Source organism: Mesoplodon mirus (assembly GCF_964341445.2).
Source record: "Mesoplodon mirus genome assembly, chromosome: 4".
Lineage (NCBI taxonomy): Eukaryota > Metazoa > Chordata > Mammalia > Artiodactyla > Ziphiidae > Mesoplodon > Mesoplodon mirus.
In genome coordinates this window covers 51128103-51154458 of record NC_138979.1, presented here as the reverse complement: position 1 = coordinate 51154458, position 26356 = coordinate 51128103, and the positions used below count along the sequence as shown (strand labels likewise).

At 40.5% G+C, this 26356-nt stretch overlaps 1 protein-coding gene across 1 annotated transcript in view; it reads left to right on the top strand.

Annotated features, from left to right (window-relative positions):
• RORA (RAR related orphan receptor A) overlaps positions 1–26356 on the top strand; it is a 103590-nt gene that overhangs the window by 48145 nt on the left and 29089 nt on the right. Inside the window, exon 2 of the mRNA XM_082619829.1 lies at positions 10927–11012. Coding sequence (XP_082475955.1) covers positions 10927–11012 — 86 coding nt within the window. The remainder of the gene's footprint in view (positions 1–10926; positions 11013–26356) is intronic.

Sequence of the window (26356 nt, the reverse complement as noted above, 5' to 3'; positions counted from 1 at the left end):
TATTGTTATCCATTGTCTAGTTGATGTTATATATTATAACTAAGAATGGAAACATTCCTTTAATAAGTAAGTTTAAAGAACACACGTTTAGATAGAAAAAACTCCTCTGGGCACTTGTCTGGTCATTCCTGTGTCCAGCTGAACTGGTTGTCTTAGAAAAGCATTATAAAAGATATATTTTTTTAATTACCATTGACCTGCAGTCCAGAAATACATGACTGATGTTTTCGAAGGCTGAGAACTTGCCATATCTGTTGTTTAGACATCATTGTCTAAACAACAGACAGACATCATCTATGTCCTGGAAATTGGAGGTGGAGAACCTAGTAGAATTTGTCTTCTAGGAATTGGTCACTCATCCTTCAAGATCTTAGAATCTTAAAACATCTTAAAACAAAATAGTATGACAACATCTACACTTCTGCTTCTGGCAAGTCTAAATAATTTGCTTGTGATTTTTAGTAAAAACCAGACCTTTCCCTGGTCTCTTGCCCAGAGTTCCATTCTCCCTATTAATTCTAGGGAGACTTTGTGAAGTGGGAAACAGCACAAAGGTAGAATGGGGATCTGGGCTGTGAGATAAACCTCACCCACGAAAATGATCTCTGGACCAAGAAATTTTTGGTATCACCAGTCTGTGTTCCTGTGGCTATGGATGTGTTGTCATCTTAGTCCTCAATGGCTTAACATAGAGGAAAGCAAATGTATTTTCAAGGTGTAAAGTTACAAGTTATTTCCAATTTTTTTTACCATATATCCAAACAGTTTGGTTAGGGAATATTTCTTAAATGAAATGGTCTAATATTCAATGAACAGTAATTGATCTTCACAAAAACTACCTAAGCTAATGGAAAGAAACAATAGGTTCCTTTTCCTGGTGAGCTATGATGATTTAACCTGGATTCTTGTTATTTTGACCCACTTCTGCACATCTTCAGCAGGCGATGGCACCGTTAAGGAGTATAGAAATTGTGCAGTTAGAATTAGCAATCAGTAGCTGACTTTTTAGGCAGGAGACTTTGGCCCTTTAAAGAGAATTCTGAGACAAACAGAATATTTTGATTGATGTATTCAGTGAACTATGATGCTATGTGCTAAGCATACAATGGACCAGACTCATAGGAAGCCATAGAACAAATAGATTTAAACAGATATCCTACTTGTTTTAAAACCCATTTCTGTGTCAATGGATTTTTCTGTCTTTGGACTTTGTAATTGAATCACCAGGTTTGTTTCTTTTTGTAACATTCTGTGTATCCATTGAAAAAATGTAATCTTGTAAATTGAAGTACCAAGATCATACCATACCTATAAGTTGAGGTGTGCATAGGCAGGTGCAAAGTTAAGAGGGCTGTAAAATGGAGTGCTTATGTCTTGGGCTTAGGTGTGATAATTTGGGGGTAATGGTGTAAAGTAAGTTTATTTCATAAAATGCAGTAAGTAATTTTGATGTTTTTGGTAAAGCAGAAACTAGATAAGATCTCCAGATTTGGTTTGGTTTTAAAGATGTCCTTTTCTGTTGTTGTGAAAAACAGACTTTGAATGATGAAAGCAAAGAGCTGACCCCATTGCTCTCAACTGTGAGCAAAGGAAGACGTAACCTAAATGTGGCACAATTGCTCTTGTTAAGGGAAAAAAGGAATTGGTATCTAGAGTGAGGTTGATCGCTAGAAAAGATTAGCTGCAGTTCTGTGAGTCAGATGACATTTTTTTGGGTCTAGTATTATCCAGAATTATATAAGGGACACATACCTATTGTTGGAAAAGAAGATTTTAAGAAACTCTCTTGATCATAATCTAACAACTTAGTAAGATAAGATAGATTCTTTTTCCTGCTGATATGAAATGGCTTAACCCACCCTGAGAGATTCAAGAGAAGGATTTTGATTGGACATTTCTGATTTCAAGGTCCAAGAAAATCTGCAAGAACTTCATATTGAAAAAATGTAGTTAATTCTAGAATCTTAGAAGGACCTTGAGAATAATTGGCTGAATGGCCAGTTACCTTTGTCTTAGTCCCTGATTTCACATAACCCCAGAAATCCTCAACAACAAGGGTGCTCCATTGTTCACAAAAGTGATAGAGATTAGATCAGGAAAGACCAAAAAAAAAAAAAAAAAAAAAAAGAGAGAGAAAAGTATTTGTATTGCTGATCTTAATGGCATCATCTTTTGTTGGGTGAGAATTTCTTCAGTATTTGATCTACTGGATAAATAAAGTGGAGTATGAGGAAGCAGCTTCTCTTGCTGTTCAATTATTTTATTCAAGGTCTAACTGGTCGACAGGTAATTATCAAAAGAGATAAAGAGTATGTTGCCTTAAATTGAGGTCTTCTGTGCATGACTGTGTCGTAGGAGAATTCTAGAGAGAACTGGATCTAAAAATCAAAGCCATCCACTGTTCCTCTATATGAAAAATCTGTTTCTTCTCTGATTTGACAGAATTTCCCCATCTAGGGACAAAAGTACTCATTTGGATTTGGCTTTTAGCAGAGATACATGTGCATCAGGGAATGCAAGTCAGTTTCTCTGGAAAGCTTAATCCAGTAGAGATTGAAACATATTACAAAGGATTAATATTCAGTTCCCATTGTCAGAACTACCTGCATATTCACAGAAAGCCACATGACAACACATACTTGTCTTCCTCATTCTTCAGATATTTCCTGCATACGCAGCTCAGCTTTCTCTGAATTCATATGGGCTTTAACTCTTAGGCTCCTAAGTCTTACATGTATAAAGACTGAAGGAAATAAAATTTCAAAAATCTAGTTTTGTCATATTTTAGCTTTAGTTTGCAAATGCTTGATCTCTTGAAGAATTTGAGGTGTGTTTATGTATTTGGCAAGTATATGTAACACTTTTTATTTTAAAAAATGATTTTTAAAAAGCTGTTACATTTTCAGCAGAAACCACAATCAAGTTAAAGCTTTTAAGAAGTGGCTTTAAATAGTATGTAAGGTGTAGGACTTTGGTGGCGGGGGGAAGCAGAGTAAGGTACAGGACCTTTTTTTGGATGGCTGTAATTTGACAGGGTCCTTTGAGTCAGACATGAACTTAATACTGAGGGTCAGAATGTCAGAGGGCAATAGGTGTGTTTATTGTGTATAACAAGTGGGAATCATACCATTTCCTTGATACCTCTGCAAGACACCTGAAGCCCTGGTGAAGGGCTTAAGTTCAGTGACTTTGCTTGTGACAGCTGTTACAGAAAGGTGACTTCTCCATCTATGTGCTTTTTCTCTGAAGCTGAGACAAAGATAGTAACATCTGGACCCATTAGTCCCTCAGGAAGGTATTTTGGAAACCAACAATTAAAAAAACACTGAGTCTAGTTAGCAGATGAAAATTACAGTTCTGTGGATTTTTCTTTATTCTCTTTGTGGCAGAACCTGTAGTGTGTAGTAAGGGCACAGCATGCTGGTCCTTGCCAAGAATGATATGCCAGGCTTCCTAAAGCTTCCCATCTACGTAGGTCTTTTCATCTTCAAAGAGTTTTGTGAGCATTCGTTTACCACCACCTGCCTGGGAGATAGGAGTTATTCCCATTTTATAGATGGAGGGAGTGGAGGTGTAAGTGACTTTCCTGAGGCCACTCAAGGAGTTGAGGGTCAGAGGGAAATGCAGGAGTGCCAACTCCACTTTTTAGCTGGATCAACCTCTAGCTCTTTCTCTCTCATGGCATTTCCCCCTTGAGAGCCCCAGATTGATGATAACATAAATCTAAAGGCATCAAATAATCCTGAGCAAGAAAGAGACACCAAATCTGTCTTTTTTTTTTTTTTTTTCCTTTGGTGGCTGCATCTACAGTTAAACCCTGGGAAACCTGGACATAGAGAAGAAGCCATTTAACCCCCCTGAGGTTCACTTTCCACATCTATAGAATGGGGCTAATAAGACCCATCTGCCTACTTCAGAGTTGTTGTGAACACCAAACTCAAAACAAGCTAGTGAGGACAAAAACTGAAAACCGTTACAGAGCTCTGCAAATATCAAGCATTATTGCTGTTGCCAGAAATGACCACAAGACTGCTCTACCAAAGGGGTAGGACTTTTCTAATTAGGGGGCTAACTGCTTTGGTGATGTTCAGCTAGGATCAAGTACTATCAAAAAAATCAGTAGAAGAAAAGAATGTACCGGGGACATATACCAGTATTATATTTAGTATATATATTTAGTAGAAAAAATGGCGGAACAAGTTGATTTTTAGTTTGCAGAGTGTGTAGCTGGAACTCAGCCCTCCCCACCCAGGATGCCTATTGAACATGCCTGCACTGTGAAACAAATCCATGTTATACTCCAAGCCTTATGTCCAGGGACAGAGTGTTTGAACAGACAAACTGTTTGAAGCCCACAGTCTGTTCTTCCACCATGAAGATGTATTGCGAGCTCTCTGCAAACCCTGATGGTGGCCTGGGGCCTCCAGCGGCAGCGCTGAGAAAGTAGAGAGAGAAAAAGGCTCCCTCCCTCCAAGCTGTTCCAGCCACTCTGCGGCAGGGCTCACAGGCAGGCGAATTTCAGCCCCTATTTTTGCCCCCTTGGCTGAGCCCCATGGAGCAGAGTCCTTGGAGACCCTGGAACTAGAGGTGGCCAGACCCAGAGGGGCTACAAAACTCTAGAAGTCAGGAGTTGCCGAAGTCCCTCCAGGAAACCAGGTGAAGACTCCCTACTCCCCCACCCCTGGCCCCCCCGCCCCCAGCTGGCCTTGACATACAGGCCAGACTGCCATCCAGGCAGCTGCAGAAGCCTTTAATACCCCAGCAGTTTTAAACAGGGGATAAAATAAAGTGACTAATCCATAAAGGACTCAAGCCATTTTGCTGAAAATAAAATCAAATGCCTTAGGGTTTTTCTTTTTAATCTTTATTGGTTTTTCTGCTTACAGAAGTAATACATGCTGGTTGTAAAAAAATTCAAACGTTAGAGAAATATGTAACATAGCAGGTGAAAAGTCCTCCATATTCTCAGCCTTCCAGGAAAAACACGGTCTGCAGATTGGTATAAAGATAGGGGTTTTTTTGTTTTTTGTTTGTTTGTTTGTTTTTAGCAGCAGTTCTTGACAGTTTTTGCAAGACATACAAAATTGCTTGGCATTCATATGTGTGACATAGTGTCATGGGTGTACCCAAGGTTTGGCCATTTCCTGGCAAGCCAACAATAACCCCACCCTGTTCCATCCAATTTGAGAAAGGATATGGTTGTGCAAGTGAGCTAGAGTGAAAGATCTTATGGGGGTGATCTTAGGTCCATGTTAGTTTATTTTTTCATATGAACCAGTAAAAAACTTTATTTTTTTTTTACTATTATTAGCAACAAATGCCTTGTGACACATCCCACACTGATTACAACATGCTGCTATGTTGTAGCAGTTAAGTGCCAACGTTGTAAAGGATCGCTGTGGTAGCTGGTATGAACTGCCTGTCATATTAGCTAGAGGCTAAGCCGCTTTTCTCTATCCCCGCTTTGGAAAGAGCTTAAAGTCTGCAGAAAAGAATTTCATTTCGCTATAAGGCAGGATTTCTTATCAACAATAACAATAATAATAACTGTGTTTTGAGTGCCAACTCTTTCTAAGGATTGTGTGTGATGTGCATATATATAGAATACATGTATAAAATAATCATATGTGCTGTGTCATTTATACATTATATCATTGAATCTTCAAATAGAAAACTGAGACTCAGAGGGGTAGGTGAAGTAATTTTCCCAGCCTTAAGAATTGTTAAACATTGGTATTGGTCAGCCTAAGGTCAAAAACTCAGAATTTTATAAAATTGAGAAGAATGGTCTTAGAAGCCAGCTATAAACTAGTCAAGTAACTCCCAGAAAGACATCTTGACATCAGTTCTGAGTAGTATTAAGTTTAACCAGATTACTTGTGAGATGTCTTTTCTTTCTTTCTTTTTTTTTTTTTTTTTTTTTTTTTGCGGTATGCAGACCTCTCACTGTTGTGGCCTCTCCCGTTGCGGAGCACAGGCTCAGTGGCCATGGCTCACGGGCCCAGCTGCTCCACGGCATGTGGGATCTTCCCGGACCGGGGCATGAACCCGGGTCCCCTGCATCGGCAGGCAGACTCTCAACCACTGCGCCACCAGGGAAGCCCGTGAGATGTCTTTTGATCCTTGGTTAATGGTTTCCTACCAAGAGCAGTATATTCCCGATGTTTGTTATTGGAGTGATTTAGCTTGGCTATTCAGTATGATGAGAAGCGGGATAGGGTGGAGAGGGAATAAGCTTTTGAGTTAGAGAAAAAGACCAAAATGTGTCCAAATTCCAACCTTACCTCTTCCAAGCTCTCTGACTTTGGGCAAGTTATTTAGCCTTTCTGAGCTTCAGTTTTCTCATCTAAAAAAAATGCAGATAATGATGATAATGATAATAATTACCTACCTCACAGAGTTGTTGGAGCAGCAAATTAGATAATGCCTAAGACCTTATAAGCCCAAATACATGTTAACTATTATTGATTATTATCAATCTATTTAGATTATCATCGAGACATCACTATTCACCCACAGAATGAAGTGATGGGTACAACTCTTGTGCAATTATATTTTTTAATACTTGGGCAGAATGGGCATTTTTCCCTGGACCACAATAAATCCAGAAATAGATCCTGAGGAACAAGTGAGGTGTTAAGAACGCCAGTGTCTTGTTCCCTTTTATAATGAAAAGTAAAAAGCAAACTTTTTTACGGAGGTGCAACGCTAAACGACCGCCCAGCCTAAGGACCACTTGGCTAATTAGCACACCTGCTTTCCAGGATTTCCTGATGTCCCGCCGCCACTTGTTGTCAGCTCCTTGAAACTGCAGAAATTTGCCTGTGCAGGTGTGGAGAGCCTGCTTGAATTATTTAGGGCGCATGAAAGAGCAAATTATTTAGTCAATAGAGCTGAAAATGTGGGCAAATTAGAATTTTTCATAGCGAGATTGTTCATTGTTAAGCCAATTCATGATTATGTGTGTGCGTGCATCTTGCTTCAGATATTCCGCTACAAAATAAACCTCTTTGCTGCAATGAATATGGATGTGGACTAATTTAATCAATATACTTGTGACAGTTGTGGTGTCTGACAGATTTCATCCTTTGAAATACTGGCTGAGTCAATGTGTGCAGTATATATGTGGGCCAAGACTCATAATTTTTGTTACAAGAAGATTATTTTGAAAAGACACAATACTGCCTGTCAGAAAATGGAAAAGCCTGAGGGATAGAAAGCAAAGGGCAAGGGGATTTTTGTCCTGTTCCCTCTTATTGGTCTGAAAACTCAAATTTGTGAAGCTAAACTGCTTTCCTTTTGAAAAATTTGTAAGGCATTGACTATTTTTCTTCTCCTTGATACATTTGAATTCTGTAAATTGACTAAAAGGTGAAGGGAGGTGGGTTTTGTGCATTGTTGGATGAAATGGAAGATTGAGTAAGTGCCCTGCTCCAATCTGCAAATGTTTACTTTCTGGAAAGATCAACACATGTGATAGATCACTTTCAGAGAACTTGCTTTTTAGAGCAAGTGGATTTTAGTCATTTCCTAAAGAGCACTTGCGCCTGAAATTGTCTTCTGAGATAAGAGAGCCACCCAAGGGGGTAGGCTAGTAGAATAGTTTAATCCAACCAATCAGAATATCGGAACCTGGCTTTGGAGAACCCTCCCATCACCTCACCATGAGATCCCTAGGGAAGCTTGTTCTAACTAATTTGGAATCTTTGGCCAGCATTGCCCACTGGAGCCAAGCACAAACACAGTGCGGCAGGGGGCAAAGTTCTAGGCAAATGGCCCCTCGCTTGAAAATGCATGTCAGTCTACAGTGAGTCCATTCATACTAAGCATCTTGGCCTCCATGAAGTCTCGTAAAATACGTCTCAGCTTGAGTGCCCTCCAGGTCTGAAAGACCCTGAGAGCTGAAGGAAGGCTGAAGACCAAGAGTTTAGGAGCCTGACTCAGGCCAGTGGTCCTATGCAGTAGTGGCACCAAACTCTGGATTTATACTACAGTGACTTTCCCAACCCTCACTCCCACCCTCTCCCCAGCCGGCTGAGAGCCATTCCAAGGGTGGAAGTGCTGGGCCAGGATGTCAATCCCAGGGGCACCCCCATCATGATCAGACCCCTCCCTGCCAGACCTCCAGATCACTTGCAAGATTACAGGAGCCTTTAGTAGGCGTTTTGGTCACTGCCTTAAACATCATGATGTCACTTCTCATGGGTCATCCACTAGGAGTCCAGGCAGAGTGAACAACAATGCACCATTTTTGGGCTTCCCTGGTGGCGCAGTGGTTGAGAGTCCGCCTGCCGATTCAGGGGACATGGGTTCGAGCCCCGGTCCGGGAAGATCCCACATGCCGCGGAGCGGTTAGGCCCGTGAGCCATGGCCACTGAGTCTGCGCGTCCGGAGCCTGTGCTCCGCAACGGGAGAGGCCACAACAGTGAGAGGCCCACGTACCGCAAAAAAAACAGAAAAAGAAAAAAAAATACACCATTTTCCATTTGATCCAGATACATACAGTTTTACTCCGTGTTCCCTGTCTGGCCTGCCCAGAGCTTTCCTATCTTATAAAGGACTGAATAGATTTGCTTGATCTCTCCATTACTAAGATGGAATGAAAATAACTCCTGAGAGGCCCGAGTTTAGTGTTAGTGTTGCTTTCAGTTTTGATGCTGATTTAAACTATAGGGCCTAACGAGGTTTGTCTGATTTCTGTGTCTACAGCTTGAGGTGAGACATAAGCAGAAGCAGCTCAGTGTCTGTCTGCTTTATTTCTTGTATGAGTTTTATTTAATAGATGGTCCAAGTACTTTGTGTTATCTAATTCTCTTCCTTAGGGGTTGGGGTTAGGGTTAGGGTTAGGGTTAGGGGTTTCAGCTGATATCACCTTTCAGAATTTCTCTACTACCACTTGGCTTTTATGAGTCTCTGAAAAACGTGGGTCGTAACCATCTCTCTCTAGAGCTGCAGACAATCTGTGGCACAAAACTTTGCCTTAACTATGTATTAAAAATATTGGAGGAGGGCTTCCCTGGTGGTGCAGTGGTTGAGAGTCCACCTGCCGATGAAGGGGACACGGGTTCGTGCCCCGGTCCGGGAAGATCCCACATGCCACGGAGCGGCTGGGCCCATGAGCCACAACTACTGAACCTGCACGTCTGGAGCCTGTGCTCTGCAACGGGAGAGGCCACAGCAGTGAGAGGCCTGCGTACCACAAAAAAAAAAAAAAAAAAAAAAAAAAAAAATATTGGAGGAGCCGTAAGTGTGAAACATTATTAGAGTTTAGATTTCATAAAGAATTTTCCTTGAAGAAATCAAGCTAGTCTCTAAGATGAGGAGGCCGACTTGAAGATGACGGTTTTTGTTAAGCATGATCTTATAACATATTAAGTGGCATAACTCAGAATAGACATATTAGATAGTGTACAAAGATGCCACTATTGGGGTATTAGAAGGCTTCAGGATTATGGCACATTTATTGGAGGTGAGATTTTGAACAGTCTCTAACTCTGGATAGTGAAACTCAGGATGTTAACACTAAAAGTGACTGATAGGCAAAGGACTCACTAAAGGCACTGCAGTACTTGTAGTCCCCTTGAAAGGAAGTTAGCAGGGATACATGGTTTATAATGAGGTTAAGTCCAGTCATTTAATGTGTCCTCTTTTGAAGTACTGAATACAATGTTGATTCGAATCCAGTGTAGGTGGCTGTGGAAATTACCCCAGGATATGAGATTACGTTGGAAGAAAGGGTGGGCTCTGTGTATGTGTGTTACTTACGTCGTGCAATACATTCGTTAGCCTAGTCATTGCTTTGTGTGAGGCATGGCACTAGGTAGGGGCTTTATGAAAGTGAAATATACTTGGGCACTTGCGACTGCCTTTGTGTGTGTGACTTAGTAGGTAATCTGACATGATATCCAGTAGTGATAACCATGGAAAATAAATTTAGTGTAATGTAGCATTCCAGGTAAACTGGTGAAAGATGTCATCCTGTATATGCAGCTCAGTGTTGGTTCTTTATTTCACGTATAAATTGTATTTAATAGGTGGTCCAAGTACTTTGTCTTGCCTAATTATTCTATTCCTTAGGGGTTTTTTTAATCCTTAATTATGCTCTTTCCAGCTCTGCTCAAGATATAATGTGTTTGCTTAGAAACGTGCTTTAACATATTTGAGAACTTTGGTGTAATATGTATGAATTATTTGGTTATTCTTCCAGTATGAGGCAACTGTAAGTAATCAGTTAGATAGAAACACACGCACGCTGTACCAGAAAATCAATTTCCAATGTAAAGAACTCTGAAGCTACATATTCTATTTGTCCGGATTCATCATTATTAAATTCAAATAGGATATGAACTTTATGGTTGAAAGGTTTTGATCGTACACAAGTGGACTAATTTTTAAAACATGACAGGTACATTAATTTAAAAAAGATGAGTAAGGAATTCTTAACATCATATGTAACTTATTAATACTTAGAACTGAATCATTTTCCTAAGTAGTTTTGGCTTTTTGGAGTCTATTTTTCTCCACCAGCCGAGCTACAATGCTCAGCCAAGACAGGTTTATGACCTTTTAAAAATAATGATGGAAAATGAGATCGGAGGAAACATTTTAGTATCTGCTTTGCTCTGAGGCCTAAACTGTGAACTCTCCAGTTCTTGAAGGCTTTGAAATGCTGATGCCAGTCTTCTTGTGGGTTCTTAAACACCTCCTCAAATGACCCATTTTAATAACCCGAAAGCTATTATATAACGAGCAGCCATAATTTAGTCCAGGGCTCTAGGGGGACCCTCACAGTTCAGCAATGAATAGTTAATGCAGTATAATGTTTAGCAGGTTATTAGTTTTCACTATACAAATGCTGATCAGGGAACGCTTTTATAAGGTGTTTAAAAGAAAATGTAATTAACTGGTTGCGTGCTTCTGTTGCAGCTCAAATTGAAATTATTCCATGCAAGATCTGTGGAGACAAATCATCAGGAATCCATTATGGTGTCATTACATGTGAAGGCTGCAAGGTAAGCCTTTTTAATTGTTGTTGTTGTTTCTATTAACGTTAGGATGTATCTTTGTGACTTTTATTTTTTTACTTCTACTATGCCTAAAAATTCAACTCCTTGGCACTTTGAGTGACGAGAAACGACAAGACAGAATAAATATTTGGGTGTTCATTACAATCAAGGAAGTTATGTATATTTTTATGCCTCCCATCACAATAATGAGAGGCTGGAGAAAAGTATTCGATCATGGCTTGTTTGTCACCTCCAATCCCAGAATTGATTGAACTGATGAAAAAATCTCTTTGGTTATCTTTTTTCAAAAAAGAGATGACTCTGGACTTCTGTAAGGTCCCTGTTATAAGCTTTATAAGAAGGTGTTTCCAAGAAGTTTAATGGGAATGTGATTGAAAGTCTTACTGCTGGCACACAGATGTTGACACATCTGGCCAAATCATAGCAAGGTTTTTAGAAAACACTGAGTTCTGGTCCTGGGACCACCATTTGTGCCTATTGTTTTGGACATGTCTTCATCTTTTAGTGACTCGGTTTCTTCATCTGTAAAGTGGCATTCTTCCTACCTTTTAGAACTATTCCAAGAATAGAAATAATAACTGTAAATAAAAGTCCTTATAAACTGAAAAGTGCTATTTAAATCTAATAGTCTTATTGCTGTTGTTACTATTTTAATTATTACTGATGCCGATCTCAGGGCAACATGGACAGCACATACATAATGTGGGAGTGGAAAATAGAAATGTTTATCCTAATCATTCAAGACCCCCGAACCTAGATTGCCTCCGTTATTCAAATTGCAATTTATTAAGATTTAAATCCTCCTGCTTATCTTGGAAGGGCCTTGAGACAGCTTATAGGATAAAACAGTGCAAAATAAACAGGAGAGAAGCTATTTAGACATGCAGGAGGCCTCTGAGACAGTTGTTTGCCACTGAACCAGGCCTGAATTAGCCCTGAAGCATTTGGAGGCTGAAGCAAAAAATAAAATCCACAAATTTGGTTAGCTTTCCTTTAGTGAAATTAGAAAAATACAATGTCATAAAATACAAAACCACCTTCAGACACAAATAACTACTAGGAGACTTCAGGGAAATTTGCCTTGCAATTTCCTTATGTCTTTGTTTTACTGTTAATCATCATAACACTTGCCACTTTGTACATATACAAATGCTTCATATTGATCCTATCTTGGGGAAGCTTGAGATTTTTGCACACCACCTACCATACTTCATTATCCAGAAATCCATCTCGGAACAGAAAAAGGACATTATCAGGAAAACTGATGAAATCCAAATAAAGTGGGTGGTTTAGTTAGTAGCACTGCACCAATGTTAATTTCTTAGTTTTAATAAATCTAGCATAATTACATAAGGTGTTAACATCAAGGGATGCTGGATGAAGGGTATAATGGAAATCTCTGTGCAGTCTTTGCAACTTATTACTAAATTTAAAATTATTTCAAATTAAACAGTTTAACAAAATTAAAAAAAAATTCACCCACCTTTAGGAATAGAGAGCTTTCTACTCAAAGGAGGTTTTGAATTATTCATCTCTGTGGTACCCTCAAGACCTCAAGGTTCTGGATTACCAAGGAAAAAAATTATTTCCTCAATTTGTCCTCCCTCCAAATTAATTAATTAATTAAAATTAAACAAAATAAAATCAACTGCCTGGCCTATGTTATCCCAAGATGTAAGCAAGAGAGGTACCTGCCTGTGACAACTGTCCCTCCATTGATTTGGGAGGGTTAATTCGGCTAATGTGGCTGGGCCCCGTCACACTTCACCCTCACCCACTCTGTGTACGCACCGTCTTATCACTGGTAGAGGATGGCATGGTCTTTCTTGCTGAAGGGTATATAGACAGCAGTGCTCCCCTACCAGGAGTTCCAGGCAGACTTGATTTTTGTGCATTGCCTATCACCTAGTTATTTTCTTAAGTGGTCTGGGTCCCAGGGATTAACCACATGTGTACCTTCATGCTGTTCACGAAACTGATCACTCTCTCTGTGTCTCTCAGTAATGCCACATGTAGTTTTATGTGGCAAATTGAATACGATACCTAGGAATGGCATGCAGGGCAGGACCAGGGAGAAGATGGGGGCTACTTCATAGGAAACACCTCAGCAATTCAGAAGATTAATTAACAACACACTCTTCAATAAAATCTGAATTCTCTGAGTACCACTGTGCTTACTGAGGCATAAACAATGTGTATTTTCTTTTTAACACAATGCTTATTTATGACAAAAATAAAAGCAATAAGAAAACAAGGGGCAGCTATTATTTCACTGTTGTCATTTTTCTAGATTCCCTTCCAGATCTTGTACAGCCTCAGTGCCCGTGTGTTTTTCGGTCATCTGCAGTTCTGCTTCTCTTTCCTATTGACTTTATACAATGGAAATCACAAAAACAATCAATTAAAACTTCATTTTATTAACAGATTGGGCCTGTACCCAGCCTGGGACCTATACGGTAGCATGTGTTTATATTCGATGCATATAGTATTTGCCCTGCGTCATAGTTTCTGCTACAACTAACATTTTTTTTTAATTGAAGTATAGTTGATTTACAACATCATGGTAGTTTCAGGTGTACAGCACAGTGATTCAGAATCTTTTTCAGATTCTTTTCCCGTACAGGTTATTACAAAATAATGAGTAGAGTTCCCTGTGCTATACAGTAGGTCCTTGTTGGTTATCTATTTTATATATAGTAGTGTGTACATTACAACTAACATTTTTATCTCTAGTCGCGGTGAAGTCAAGAGACTTCTTTTGCCACTGATGTTAATGATTTATCATGTTCTAACCAGGTGAAGGTGGTTGTATCATGACAAATTATAAATAATTTGTCTCTGTAATAGTATCATTAGACTTAAGGAAAATTTCTGATTAGATATATAAATAGAAATCTAATGAGAGAGAAAAAGTGACTCAGTCATTTTCTGAGCTAATCGCTTTGTGAATCTATTTTAAAATCAACAACCTGAAACCACAAGAAACCAGAGAACCTATTTAATTGCTGAAATGATTCTCTTTCACCACATACTTGCTCAAATAAGCATTGCACATGAACAGCAAAAGTGGTGGACGTTTTGGTAGCTCTTTTTCTGGTTCCTGAGTATTCCCAGCTCACCCTCTCCAAGTCCTTTTGGCCACGTGTAGAGAGACGGTATAGTGTCAGGCTTATGCTCTGACTCTGGAACCAGACTGCCTGGGTTCAAACTCCAGTTCTGCTATTTACCAATTTGAGCAAATACCCAACCTCTCTGTGCCTCTGTTTCCTCATCTGTAAAATGAGGATAGTAATTGTAGTTACTTCATATGGTTGTCACGTGCATATAGGTAAAGCACTTACACGAGTGCCAGGCATGTAACAAGCACACATTGAGTGTCGGCTCTTGTTATTATCATTCCTGGGCAAACTCCTCATGTCTGAGTAATGTGCTCTGTAGTCAGACACTATTTCCAGGATATCTGTGGGTCCAGTCTTGATTTTGTGACCATTTGTGATTTGTAATGTAGACTCTGCCAATAAAAACAATGAAAATATGAGCACCCCCTCGGGTGCTCTATAAGCACTGTTAGAAGTCCAAAGACATAGAAGACTGAATCCTTCCCTCGAGCAGCTTACAGTCTAGGCATAGAGATGAGGCCTTCATAGCAAACGAAGAACTAAATACTAGAGTAAGGCCGCAGTCTGTGATGTGACCCAAGAAGCACACATCCACTAGGCAGCCAGAGCCTAAAAATGGGGAAGTCTTGGTTGTATAACCCGGTTTGACTGGAGCAGAGAGTCACTTTCTGCAGATAGTGGAAGATAAGGGTAGACAGGTATGCCATTTCCAAATTTTTAAGAGCTCTGTTATGCCAAGGTTTTCATTGTAAAATTATTTTCCTTGTTATTTGGAGATCATGAAGGAACAGTGTACAAGCACTGGGCCAGCCCTGAATATTGCATTTCAGAAAACCATTGAATCCAGGCCTGCAAGGGCTTAGTTCTGCCAGTAAAGACGTTCCTGAGCTCTTGGAGCAGAATTTAGTCCCAGCCCTAGCTGGGTGAGCACTAGCAGGGGGTGTAAGGTAAGCTGGGTAGGCCTGCCAGGGAGGAGGGCCCGGGTCATGGAGCACGGGGACAGCAGAAAAGGCCAGAAATAAAATGAAAGACTGCAGATGTTAGGGTTAAGGTTCGATCTTCAGAGTGAGTGCAAATGCTGAAGTGTTTATAGAAAAACGACGACTGGTTGAGGCTTTCTTTCGAGAAATGGTTCTGTTTATCATTCAACTTCATTTCCTAGCCTCAGTATTAGATACAGTGGCTGCTTAGAGGAGGAGGATGAAAAATTTATCTCAAGATTAAACAAACACACACACAGAATTTTAAATCCATATCTTTTTAGACTTTGGGCCTCTACCGTAACTTTTTTCCCCAATTTTGTTGAGAAATAATTGACATACGTTGCTGTATAAGTTTAAGGCATTCAGCATGACGGTTTGACTTACATATCTTGTGAAATGATTACCACAATAGTTTCAGCTAGCATCCGTCTTCTCATGCACAGTTGACCCTTGAACAACACGGGTTTGAACTGCATAGGTCCACTTACTTATACTCACACGGATTTTTTTTATTGGAAAAAATCATAAATAAATATGAATTTCTTTTTAACATTATCTTTTCATTTTTGATGTCTAATGTTGGTAATACATATAACATCTCCTTTATTGTATATGACAATATGGATGTAGATACTGACAGACAATTCACCTTGAAAACAAAGGACATAAACTTATGGTATTGATAAATACAGTACAGTACTGTCAGTGTATTTTCTCTTCCTTATGATTTTTTTTAATAACATTTTCTTTTCTCTAGCTTACTTTATTGTAAGATTATGGTATATAGCACATACAACATACAAAATTTTTGTTAATCAACTGTTTATGTTATCAGTAAGATTTCCGGTCAACTGTAGACTATTAGTAGTTAAGTTTGGGGGGAGTCAAAAGTCAAACTCGGATTTTTGACTGCATAGGGGTCTACATACCCTAACCCCCGCATTGTTCAAGGGTCAACTCAGATACAATAAAAAGAAAAGAAAAAAGGGAAAGAAATATTCTCCTTGTGATGAAAACTCATAGGATCTACTCTTGTAGTAGCTTTCCTTTATATCATAAAGCAGTGTTAGCTATGATTATCATTCAACTATAGCTTCTTAAATAATAATGTACAGTTGAGTATTGAAGTTAGTGAATTGATTTCTGATTACATCTAAGACCCTTTGCCTCGTGATAAGTCTAAGAATAGAGTCCATTCATGTGTCAAATGTTTATTCATCAGGGCTTCCCTGGTGGTGCAGTGGTTGAGAGTCCGCCTGCCGATGCAGGGGACACGGGTTCATGCCCTGGTCCGGGAGGATCCCACATGCCGCGGAACGGCTGGGCCCGTGAGCCATGGCCGCTGAGCCTGCACGTCTGGAGCCTGGGCTCCGCAACGGGAGAGGCCCGCCTACCGCAAAAAAAAAAAAAAAAAAAAAAAAAAATTATTCATCAATTAATACATTTAAGATGATGTCTTATGCAAAGCTTCCTCTTCCACCCAGCAAAGGGAGAACTTGTAATAGTGTCTTCACATTAACAAATATGCTCTCTGAAATTAACAATAAAAAGTCTTTTCAAAGATATCCAGAATGTATAATTGGTACTTTTTTTTTTTCCTGAAAGAGTTAAAGCATTTTCTGGAGCTTTTTATGTATTAGGTTAAAAACCATATCCATAAATGTTCCTTTTAGGCCCAAATTGTTTTTTAAAGGATTCTAATATTTTTATTTCAGTTGTAAAATATCACTAGCCCTGGATCAACTTGTCCACTTTTCAGCATTGGTACATTCATGCTCAACATTTTTACTTTAATATTTTATAACACTTGGCCCCAGTATTAGAGCTAGCCATTTAAAATGAAAATTAGACTTGGCTTTTATTACATCCTCTGAGATCAGAGTTTCACTTCTGTTATATACAGGTGATAGAAACAAATTTTTTATTCAGCAAAATCTTCCAGGCCTGTGATGAAATAAATGCACAAGTGGTAGGATGTGTTAAACCCCAATTTGCATCAAGATGATTTGAGGGGTTTTTTTTTTGTATTTTTCTGGTTTCTTTGGTTTGGTCTTAATCATGCCTCAGCTCACAGAAGATGTTGGGCTTCTGACCTTGTCATAGATAGGGTCTCACATGGTGTCTGGCTCAGAGTAGGGCCTCTCACGCTTGCTTGGGAATCACTGTTGCTGAATGTGCCCACTGGATTGGATCTGAGGATGGCAAATCACCGTATGGCAAAGCAGACATCTCCACTTACCAAATATAACACACGAGGTCAGCTTTAATCAGAGATCATTTGCATATACAGTCCTATGGGGAGGCCAGTCACTACTGAACAGGAAAGTAGTTGAGGAGATCCACGTTTCCGTGACTTATCGCTGCCCGATGCCTGAGTGTGGGACCATACCAGCTCACTTTGGAGAATGAGGTTTCCTGTTTTTTTTTTTTTTCTAAAGAATAAATTTCCTTCTTATTTGCTTCCTTGGGGACTGTTATTCCTGTCTCCTCCCCCCAGTTTAGTTTTATCATTTCTCCTGCCTCTTCCTCTCAATGATTTTAATCTATGCATATGCCCTCTCTTTCCCCCTCAATAAAATTAAGTTGCCAGTTATCTTCTTTCTTAACTTTAAATCCTTAACTTTCTGCCCACGTTTATCCAAAGATATTTCTTTTCCTCACCCCCATACTTCCGAACATTCCAACAGAAACTTCCCCAAATAAATAAAATTGAAACAGAGTTCATGCCCCTCCAACTAGGATTCTCAGCTCATCTCAGCCACAGAAATGGAATGAGAGGGATTCCCACGTCCATAGTCCCCCAAATACCAACATTTCCGTTGGATTGGAAAATACAATAATCCGCTCAGGCATATGAGCATTCACCATAAATCATAGAGTTATGAATAAATCTTGGTTGTCAAAAGCAAATGTGTAGCCGTTCCAACGCGTCTGCCATTAGAATTCAGCAAGGCAGCTGTCAGCTGTTTTCTTGTAATTAAACAGCCAATGAGCAGCTAATTAAGACATATGTGTATACAGAAGTGGAAGTGGGTATGTTAATGAACTGTAGGAATCAATTCATTAAGTGAAAATTGTCAAAAGACCAAACATCAGATCAGCATTTCAGCCTGTGCCTCACTGGGAAGGAGCCCCGAGCCAGAGGGGAGCCCCTCAGAGCTATACCCCACTCCACCCCAGCACCTTTCCAGCCACACCCACAGGTCTCTGTACAGCCAACACCCTCTTGGGGGCAAAACTATTAATAACCCCAATAGGAAATACCATGTGTATTTCAAAGCTTTTTATCAAGGAGACCTAGCAAAGGAGAGCGTTTTCCTACTTGTGTAAACCTGGTATTCGATACCCTATAAAATGCCATCTCCCTCACCTTGTGTTTGAACCATTACATGGAACTTTGTACAGCTGAAAAGTGGGGCCTTTTTACTGGTTTGTTTTGTGGTTTATCTGTTTCTGTTTGGTCTGCCCCACATGTTTGTCTGGATGATTTTTGGATAGTGTATTAAGAAGTCTCTGGCCTTTGGGTTAAGATGCACCCAGGGTTTAGGGATTCAAATCCTGGCTTCTCTGCTTACCTGCTGCGTGACTTTGGATACATGGTTTAACCTCTCTGAAGTGTCATTTTCTTATTTGTAAGCAGATATAAAAATACCTACTTTGCAATGTTGTTATGAATTGCAAATAAATCATGTTTGTGAAGTGTCCTCCACGGTGCCCGGTATAGAATAGGAGCTCAGCATATGATTGTCACCACTGTTTTTATCACTGGCATCATTTTTCCTCTGGTCATTCATTTCACAAGTGTTTGTTGACTGCTCCAAGTACTAAGTTAGCTACTGGAAACAAAGAAACAAAGCTGTCAGTGAGGGAGACAAATTAGTAATACAGCAAGTTAAGGGCTATGAGGGGGATAGCTACAGGGCTCTAGGGGTGTACATGGGAGGGACCCCTCAACCAGCCTTGGGAAGGGCAAGGTCAGAGAAAGTGAATCCTCAAGAGAAGAGGAGAACTTCCAGGTAGGTTGTGGGGCCGGGGTAGGGGGTGTGGAATCCTTTGAGGAACTGTGGACACAGTGGTTTAGGCTTGGCCAGGGTGTGACTTTGAGAAGAGGAGAGAGCTGCCTGGACAGGTGGCCATAGCCAGGTCATCAGTGAGGAGCCATTGAGGGCTCGTAAGCAGGGAAGGGACTTGATCAGGGTTCTGTTTTTAGAAACAGAACATCTTCGGTGACTGTGTGAGTATGGATTGAAGGGAGGAAGGATGGAAGCAGGGAGCAGTGGGGAGGCTGTGTAATAACCCACTCAGGAGACGGTAGATGTGGGAACCTGAGAAAATTGCAGTAAAGATGGAGAAAGGTAGATGGATTGGGGAAACATGAAGGTGACCAGAAACAGCCTAACTTAGTGAGTGCATGGATGTGGGTGGCGAGGAGGCAGGAAAGCGCATCTTTGTGCTTTGAGTATCTGGGTGATGGTGGTACCCTTGACTGAACAAGAAAACACTGGAGGAGAAGAGGCTGGGAAAATGGTCAGTGGGTTGGGAAATGTTCTGTTCGGAATGAAGATCAAGCCATTCAGTATGTATTGAATGGGTAAACAACAAGGTCTTACTGTATAGCACAGAGAAAAACTCTACAGCATTTAGTATCGTATGATGAACCATAATGGGAAAGAATATTTAAAAGGAAAGCATAGGGCTTCCCTGGTGGTGCAGTGGTTGAGAGTCCGCCTGCCGATGCGGGGGATGCGGGTTTGTGCCCCGGTCTGGGAGGATCCCACATGCCACGGAGCGGCTGGGCCCGTGGGCCATGGCCACTGAACCTGCACGTCTGGAGTCTGTGCTCCGCAACAGGAGGGGCCACAACACTGAGAGGCCCGCGTACTGCAAAAAAAAAAAAAAAAAAAGCAGATATATATATATATATATATATATATATATATATATATATATATAGCTGAATCGCTTTGCTGTACAGCAGAAATTAACACAACATTGTAAATCAACTCTACTTCAATTAAAAAGAATAAAAAAGCCATTCAGCTGAAGTTTCTGGAGAGTGTGTGTGTATGTGTGTGTTGGTGATGGGGGTGACAGGGCTGTAGAAGGCCAGGCCATGACTTTGGGTTTGCGCCTGTCCAGAATACGGGGGAGCCACTCAGACAGCCTGGTGAGAAGCGAGGGGTCCAGCAAGGACTGGGCTCAGTCCAGTCACGTGCTGGTCAGTTTTTAGCAACCAACAGTGTCTATATGTATGTCCATAACTTTAGTGTATATGTCACTGATGTAATTTCATACATTTTATAAATAGTAAAATCGACAATATTGTAAACGGAGACTATAATGTATAATATATATATATACTATATAGTATATATATAGACAGCCGATTTTCACGGAATGTGCTCATTGATTTTTGCTGAACTCTCACATCCATACCTGTGGTTGCAGCTGACGAAAGACTATAGCACCAACATGATTTTTCATTTACATTAATGAATAAGAGGAAAGTGAAACAAGGAAAAACATATTTTGGAACTTCACTCATTCGTCAATGATGACTTGAGCAACTTCTTTGCTGAATCAGATAATAGTTTTTAAAAACTGGAAGAATATTTCTTTACATTCTTTTTTATGCTCTTCACAATGTGATGGCTACAGACATGACATATTTTTAAATTGAACCCACATCATTATCATTTTCTTCATCACTTTTTTTTTTTTTGAGGTATGCGGGTCTCTCACTGTTGTGGCCTCTCCCATTGTGGAGCACAGGCTCCGGACGCGCAGGCTCAGCGGCCATGGCTCACGGGCCCAGCCGCTCCGCGGCACGTGGGATCTTCCCGGACCAGGGCACGAACCCGTGTCCCCTGCATCGGGAGGCGGACTCTCAACCACTGCGCCACCAGGGAAGCCCTCTTCATCACTTTTTAAAAATTTTTATTGAATTATAGTTGATTTACAATGTTGTGTTAGTTTCAGGTGTACAACAAAGTGATTCAGTTATATATATATGTGTACATATATCTGTTCTTTTTCAGATTCTTTTCTCATATAGGTTATTACAGTGTATCGAGTAGAGTTCCCTATGCTATACAGTAGGTCCTTGTTGGTTATCTATTTTTGTATAGTAGTGTGTATATGTGAATCCCAAACTCCTAATTTATCTTCATCACTTTTTAAATCTAGGCAGTAAACAGAGCCATAAATCAAGCCCTGATCCATAGCACTTGTCAATTTCTGTGGCGTAAATACTCTCAGCACATGGTCAATTTCAGACCTCCCCACACGACATCTCACTGCATGCACAGTAGCACACCGTTATGCAGTGAGCTACCGTTCAGATATAATTGATGTAAATACCCTCAAAAACAGGGACAGTAGCAAAATAGTAATAAAATAATAAGTTAATGTTTAATAATGGTGATATTTAACAGTTGGTTCACAAAATTCCTGAAATGTTAATATTCAGTTCTTGCAACCTGGTATCAGCCTTCTCCCACACCCATGGCCTCAGTTCCTGTCCTGGGGAGCTCCAATCTAGTGGAATCAATGAAAAATTTCATAGTATACAGCCAGATTGTTTTTTAAAAAACAATTAGGGAATAAAATTTTACAGGGCTTCTCTGGTGGCACAGTGGTTAACAATCCGCCTGCCAATGCAGGGGACACGGGTTCGAGCCCTGGTCCCGGAAGATCCCACATGCTGCGGAGCAACTAAGCCCGTGCGCCACAACTACTGAGCCTGCACTCTAGAGCCCACGAGCCACAGCTACCGAAGCCTGCACGTCTAGAGCCCGTGCTCTGCAACAAAAGAAGCCACCGCAATGAGAAGCCTGCGAACCGCAAGGAAGAGTAGCCCCCGCTCACTGCAACTAGAGAAAGCCCACATGTAGCAACGAAGACCCAATGCAGCCAAAAATAAATAAATAAAATTATTTATTTATTTAAAACTTTTTTTTCCCAGAGAATACAGACAGAAATCAGAAATAAAACTCAAGGAAAGGCACTTGAAAGACTTGGTGAAATAAGGAGAGATACACTTGAGAGTTCTCTTTGAGGCAGGAGGAATGGGGGCAGAAAGCTGACGTGTGTGAGGAAATCAAGACTGTGTGACATTGGTTTTGTTAGCTCAGCACTGCAGGAGAGATGCTTACCTGGGAGGACACTGCACTTAAAATTAGGGCACTAGAGTTTGAGTCCCAGCACTAACACGTAGCCATGGGACAGCCTTGGACAAGTCACTTACCATTCTGAGCTTCCTTTTTGTTATCTGCAAAATCAGAAAACTAGAGTATAGACCTTAACAAAGGGAAGGCAGCAGAGTCTTCAGAAAGCTTTGTTAAAATGTTTGCCATACAACATGACATTTCTTCTTTTTTGACCTATAACAATGGTGCTTTCACATTGTTCAAACTAGTTTGTATGTCTGCGACTATACTCTCAAAGCAACGTTGTAGTTCAATAGATCTCATGTGTATTTTATAAAAGCTACATGGATGATTCTCATACACCGTCAGTTTGAGAACTACTGAATCTGATAATCTCTCTACTTCATTTCATCTCTAAAGGCCTGTTTGTATTATCCTAATGTATTGCAGCAACTGCATGTGAGTATGCTGCCACTAGGTGGTGGTAGTGTGCCGCAGCCACACCAAGTGCTGTATCCTACCCTGCAGTTCATCATGGTGGCCCTCTATGCTCAAGCCCACCATGTTTATAATGGCACATCTCCGTGTATCTTGACATCCGTACAAAGTGAACTTTTAAGAAAGCCAAAGAAGTCATTCATTAGCTCAGCTTTTAGAAATAAAACTCCAAAATTGTGTACTTAATATCTTTCCCAGGTGACTCACAGCTTCAGCACTTTCTTCTTTATGTATACCTCCTCAGTTCCACCCCAAAACTTGAAGTGCTGCCTTGTGCTGTCACTGCTCTCTGTGTGGCCTCAAGCTTCCCAGCCCCTAGAACTGGTGTCTCAGCTTCATTTCTCAGTGTGACCTTCTCCAGGATTGCTCCCCAGTCAGTCAAGATCCTGCTTCTACATTTATGAGCATACTTCTCCCTTGAGGAAGGAAGGTACCTACCATACTTTCTCCCTTTCTTCCTCTTCTTTCTTGCTCTTCTAATCCTCCTCCTCTTATGTATTCGTCAGCTTTAAATACTTTTTCAGTTTAACTGCCCAAATCCTCTGAGAAACCCCAAGGAATACTAAAATGAAAAGTTTTTTTGTTTGTTTGTTTTTAAGGGAAAAAAGGGGGCAGGAAAGGAAGACCAAGCCCTCATTCTGTCTGAAATGCAAAGTTTAGTGTGTCTGAGTCACCCAGGCTTACCTCTTTCTCCCTTCACAGCTCTCACCTTATAACCCCACCTGACCCCTCCCACTTGGTATTTGATAGCTAGCCTTGTGGGCATGACTCTGTCGATTTAATCCAAAAGAAAGGTCTCTTCTCTGTTTCTTAGCACTGCCACTCCCTGAACTTTCCACAGTCATTTGCTCAAATGACTCAGTGAGAAATAAATGGTGTTGTAAAGAGCAAGGTGAAGCATCCATGAACAGGGAACTATATTCAATATCCTGCGACAAACCATAATGGAAAAGAATATTTAAATAAAGAATATGTGTGTGTGTATATATATATATATATATATATATATATATATATATGTAAAACTGAATCACTTTGCTGTACAGCAGAAATTAACGCAACATCGTGAATCAACTGTACATCAATAAAAAACAAACAAAAAACAAAGCTGAGGCATCCGAAGAAGTGAAGTCCTTTTCCAAACGTTGGTTCCAGCCTCAGTGCTGTCGCTCCAAGAGCATGTGGAAAGCTTTGTGGATTTGCCTTGCAACTGATGGCATTTCTCAAACATCTTTAATGATAGTGACTGTGTGTCCTTGAAGTCAGTTTGTTGTTGTTATTGTTTTGTTTGTTTTCTAAACAAGCCAGAGTAATTTAGAAATAAGTAATGTGAATAAAAGGGGACATAATCCTCCCAGTCAGAAATGAGGGAAAATCACGAAATTGTGAGACTGGTTTCCTCATGTGAATAACCCACATCAGGAGGTGGCAGTAGAAGAGGAATCTGTAAAATGACTGGGCGTTGGCGCCGTGGCCAGCCAAAGGGGCTAACCTGAAGGAAAACGCTAATTTCAGAGCAGATCAGTCTCACTCTTTTGCTATGCATACCTTGTGTCTTGACACTGCCTCCTTTCAGGATTGCCTTCTATGAGAACCCCCAAGTGGGAATCCTTCTGAACACTCAAAGGAAGCAGAAAAACAACAAAAGGGATAAACGTGTGAGTTCTGGAATTAAACCACCTAAATTCAGATCCTGGCTTTACCCCCATGCTGGGGGGTAGGGAGGGAAGGGGGTGGGGGGGTTCTGAGCTAGTGCCTCTCTCCCTAAGCCTCAGGTTCTTTGACCTGAAAACCAGCAAAATGATAGCACCTGCCTCGTGTTGCCCTTGTCAAGATTACGTGATGGAATCCATATAAAGCACAAGGTGCCTAGCAAATAATAAGCACTGTTTTAACGATTCCTGGGATTGGTTTTAATCAAGTAGGTGAGACATATAGACAGAAAATAACTGCTGTGAAGAGAGAAGTTTGTCAGATTCACAGACTTAGAGAGTGAACTTGTGGTTACCAAGGGGGAAGGGTTGGGGTGGGGAGATAGATTGGGAGTTTGGGATTGACATGTACACACTGCTATATTTAAAATGGATAACCAACAAGGGCCTACTCTATAGCACAGGGAACTCTGCTCAATATTATGTAACAACTTAAATGGGAAAAGAATTGGAAAAAGAATAGATACATGTGTATGTATAACTGAATCACTTTGCTGTACACCTGAAACTAACACAACATTGTTAATCAACTATACTCCACTATAAAATAAAAATTTTTTAAAAGAGAGAGAGGAATTGGTTATAACATAGGTCCCTTGAAACAGGAGGCACAGCATGCCACACAGAGGACCACAGTGGAAAGCACCAGGGTCAGTCAGGAGGCTGATGGAATGAGGGGGAAACATGGGAGGAGGTGGCTGGATGTTAGGGTTCTGGATCGGTTGGTCTGCGTATAAAAGGTGTGCTCCCAGGCAAGTTGTTTGCTATTTCTAGGAATTAGGTAGTCCTGGGAAGCATAATCTCTCCTGGGTTATCAAGACCTCAAGATGTCAAAGCATTAAAAATACAGAATAAAAAGATATGATTAATACAGACACTCATTAAGATCTCTCATCATCATCATTATCATTATGCCCTCCCAGAATTCTCTTGTAGCAGAGCAAACTGGTGGTTGTATATAGCATCTGTGCTAACATCCTGGAATTTCATTAGTGGTGGTTTGATGTTAACTTGAGTTTAATATGTGAAAACTAAAGAGTAGCCTTTTTTGCCTTTGATAATGATCCAAGCATTATTCAAGAGCTGTGTCTAGTCCTGGATTTCAGATTTTTTAAGAAAGTGGAGAAACTGGAAAGGATCCTAAGAAGAAATACTAAAGGTACAAAAGAACCTAGAAAGAAAGGTGACAGATGCTGTGATTTGGTCTACAGACAAGGTACTGGGAGATAACTTGGCAGCCTGCAAGTACTGGTTCCATTTAAAGAAAAAAGAGAGATTGTGTAGACATTCTCCATATTCGACGATTATAGAACGAAATGGAACAGGCTCATTCAGCCTCAGCTAAAGGAAAAGCAAATAATTCCTGATCCTAGGCACCTGCAGTGACAGCAAGCATGGAGGGTCTGAAGGTGGTAGGGCCTCAAGAAAGTAATAAACACCTTTCAGCCTTGACAAAGATTATGTCTCAGACTCAACTGAATACCTGGACAGGTGACCTCTTGGTATCTCTTTCTAAGGATTATCTGCCTCTGTTACCATTTATATTTTCTTTAATTCTCTCCACTAAGCCCCAAAGAAAGCTTTACTTCTCACTTTCTTGTCAACAGAGGAAAAAAAAAAAAAACAAACCCATAGCTTTTTAGATATTTTGAGAAGAGAGAGATTGCCTCACAGAAGAGGCCAGACTTGATATCAGGGAGGTTTAAAGTACAATAGAGAGACAGTCTGAGACCCTGGGCCCCCAGCCTTGCCCATATTGGTCAGTGAGCAGCCTGGCAGAGAGGTGGTAAGAGATCAGTGCCTGTCCCTCCCATCCTAAGTTGGTTTCCAAAAGGAAAGAACTGGGAACTGAGGTCATATCCATCATAA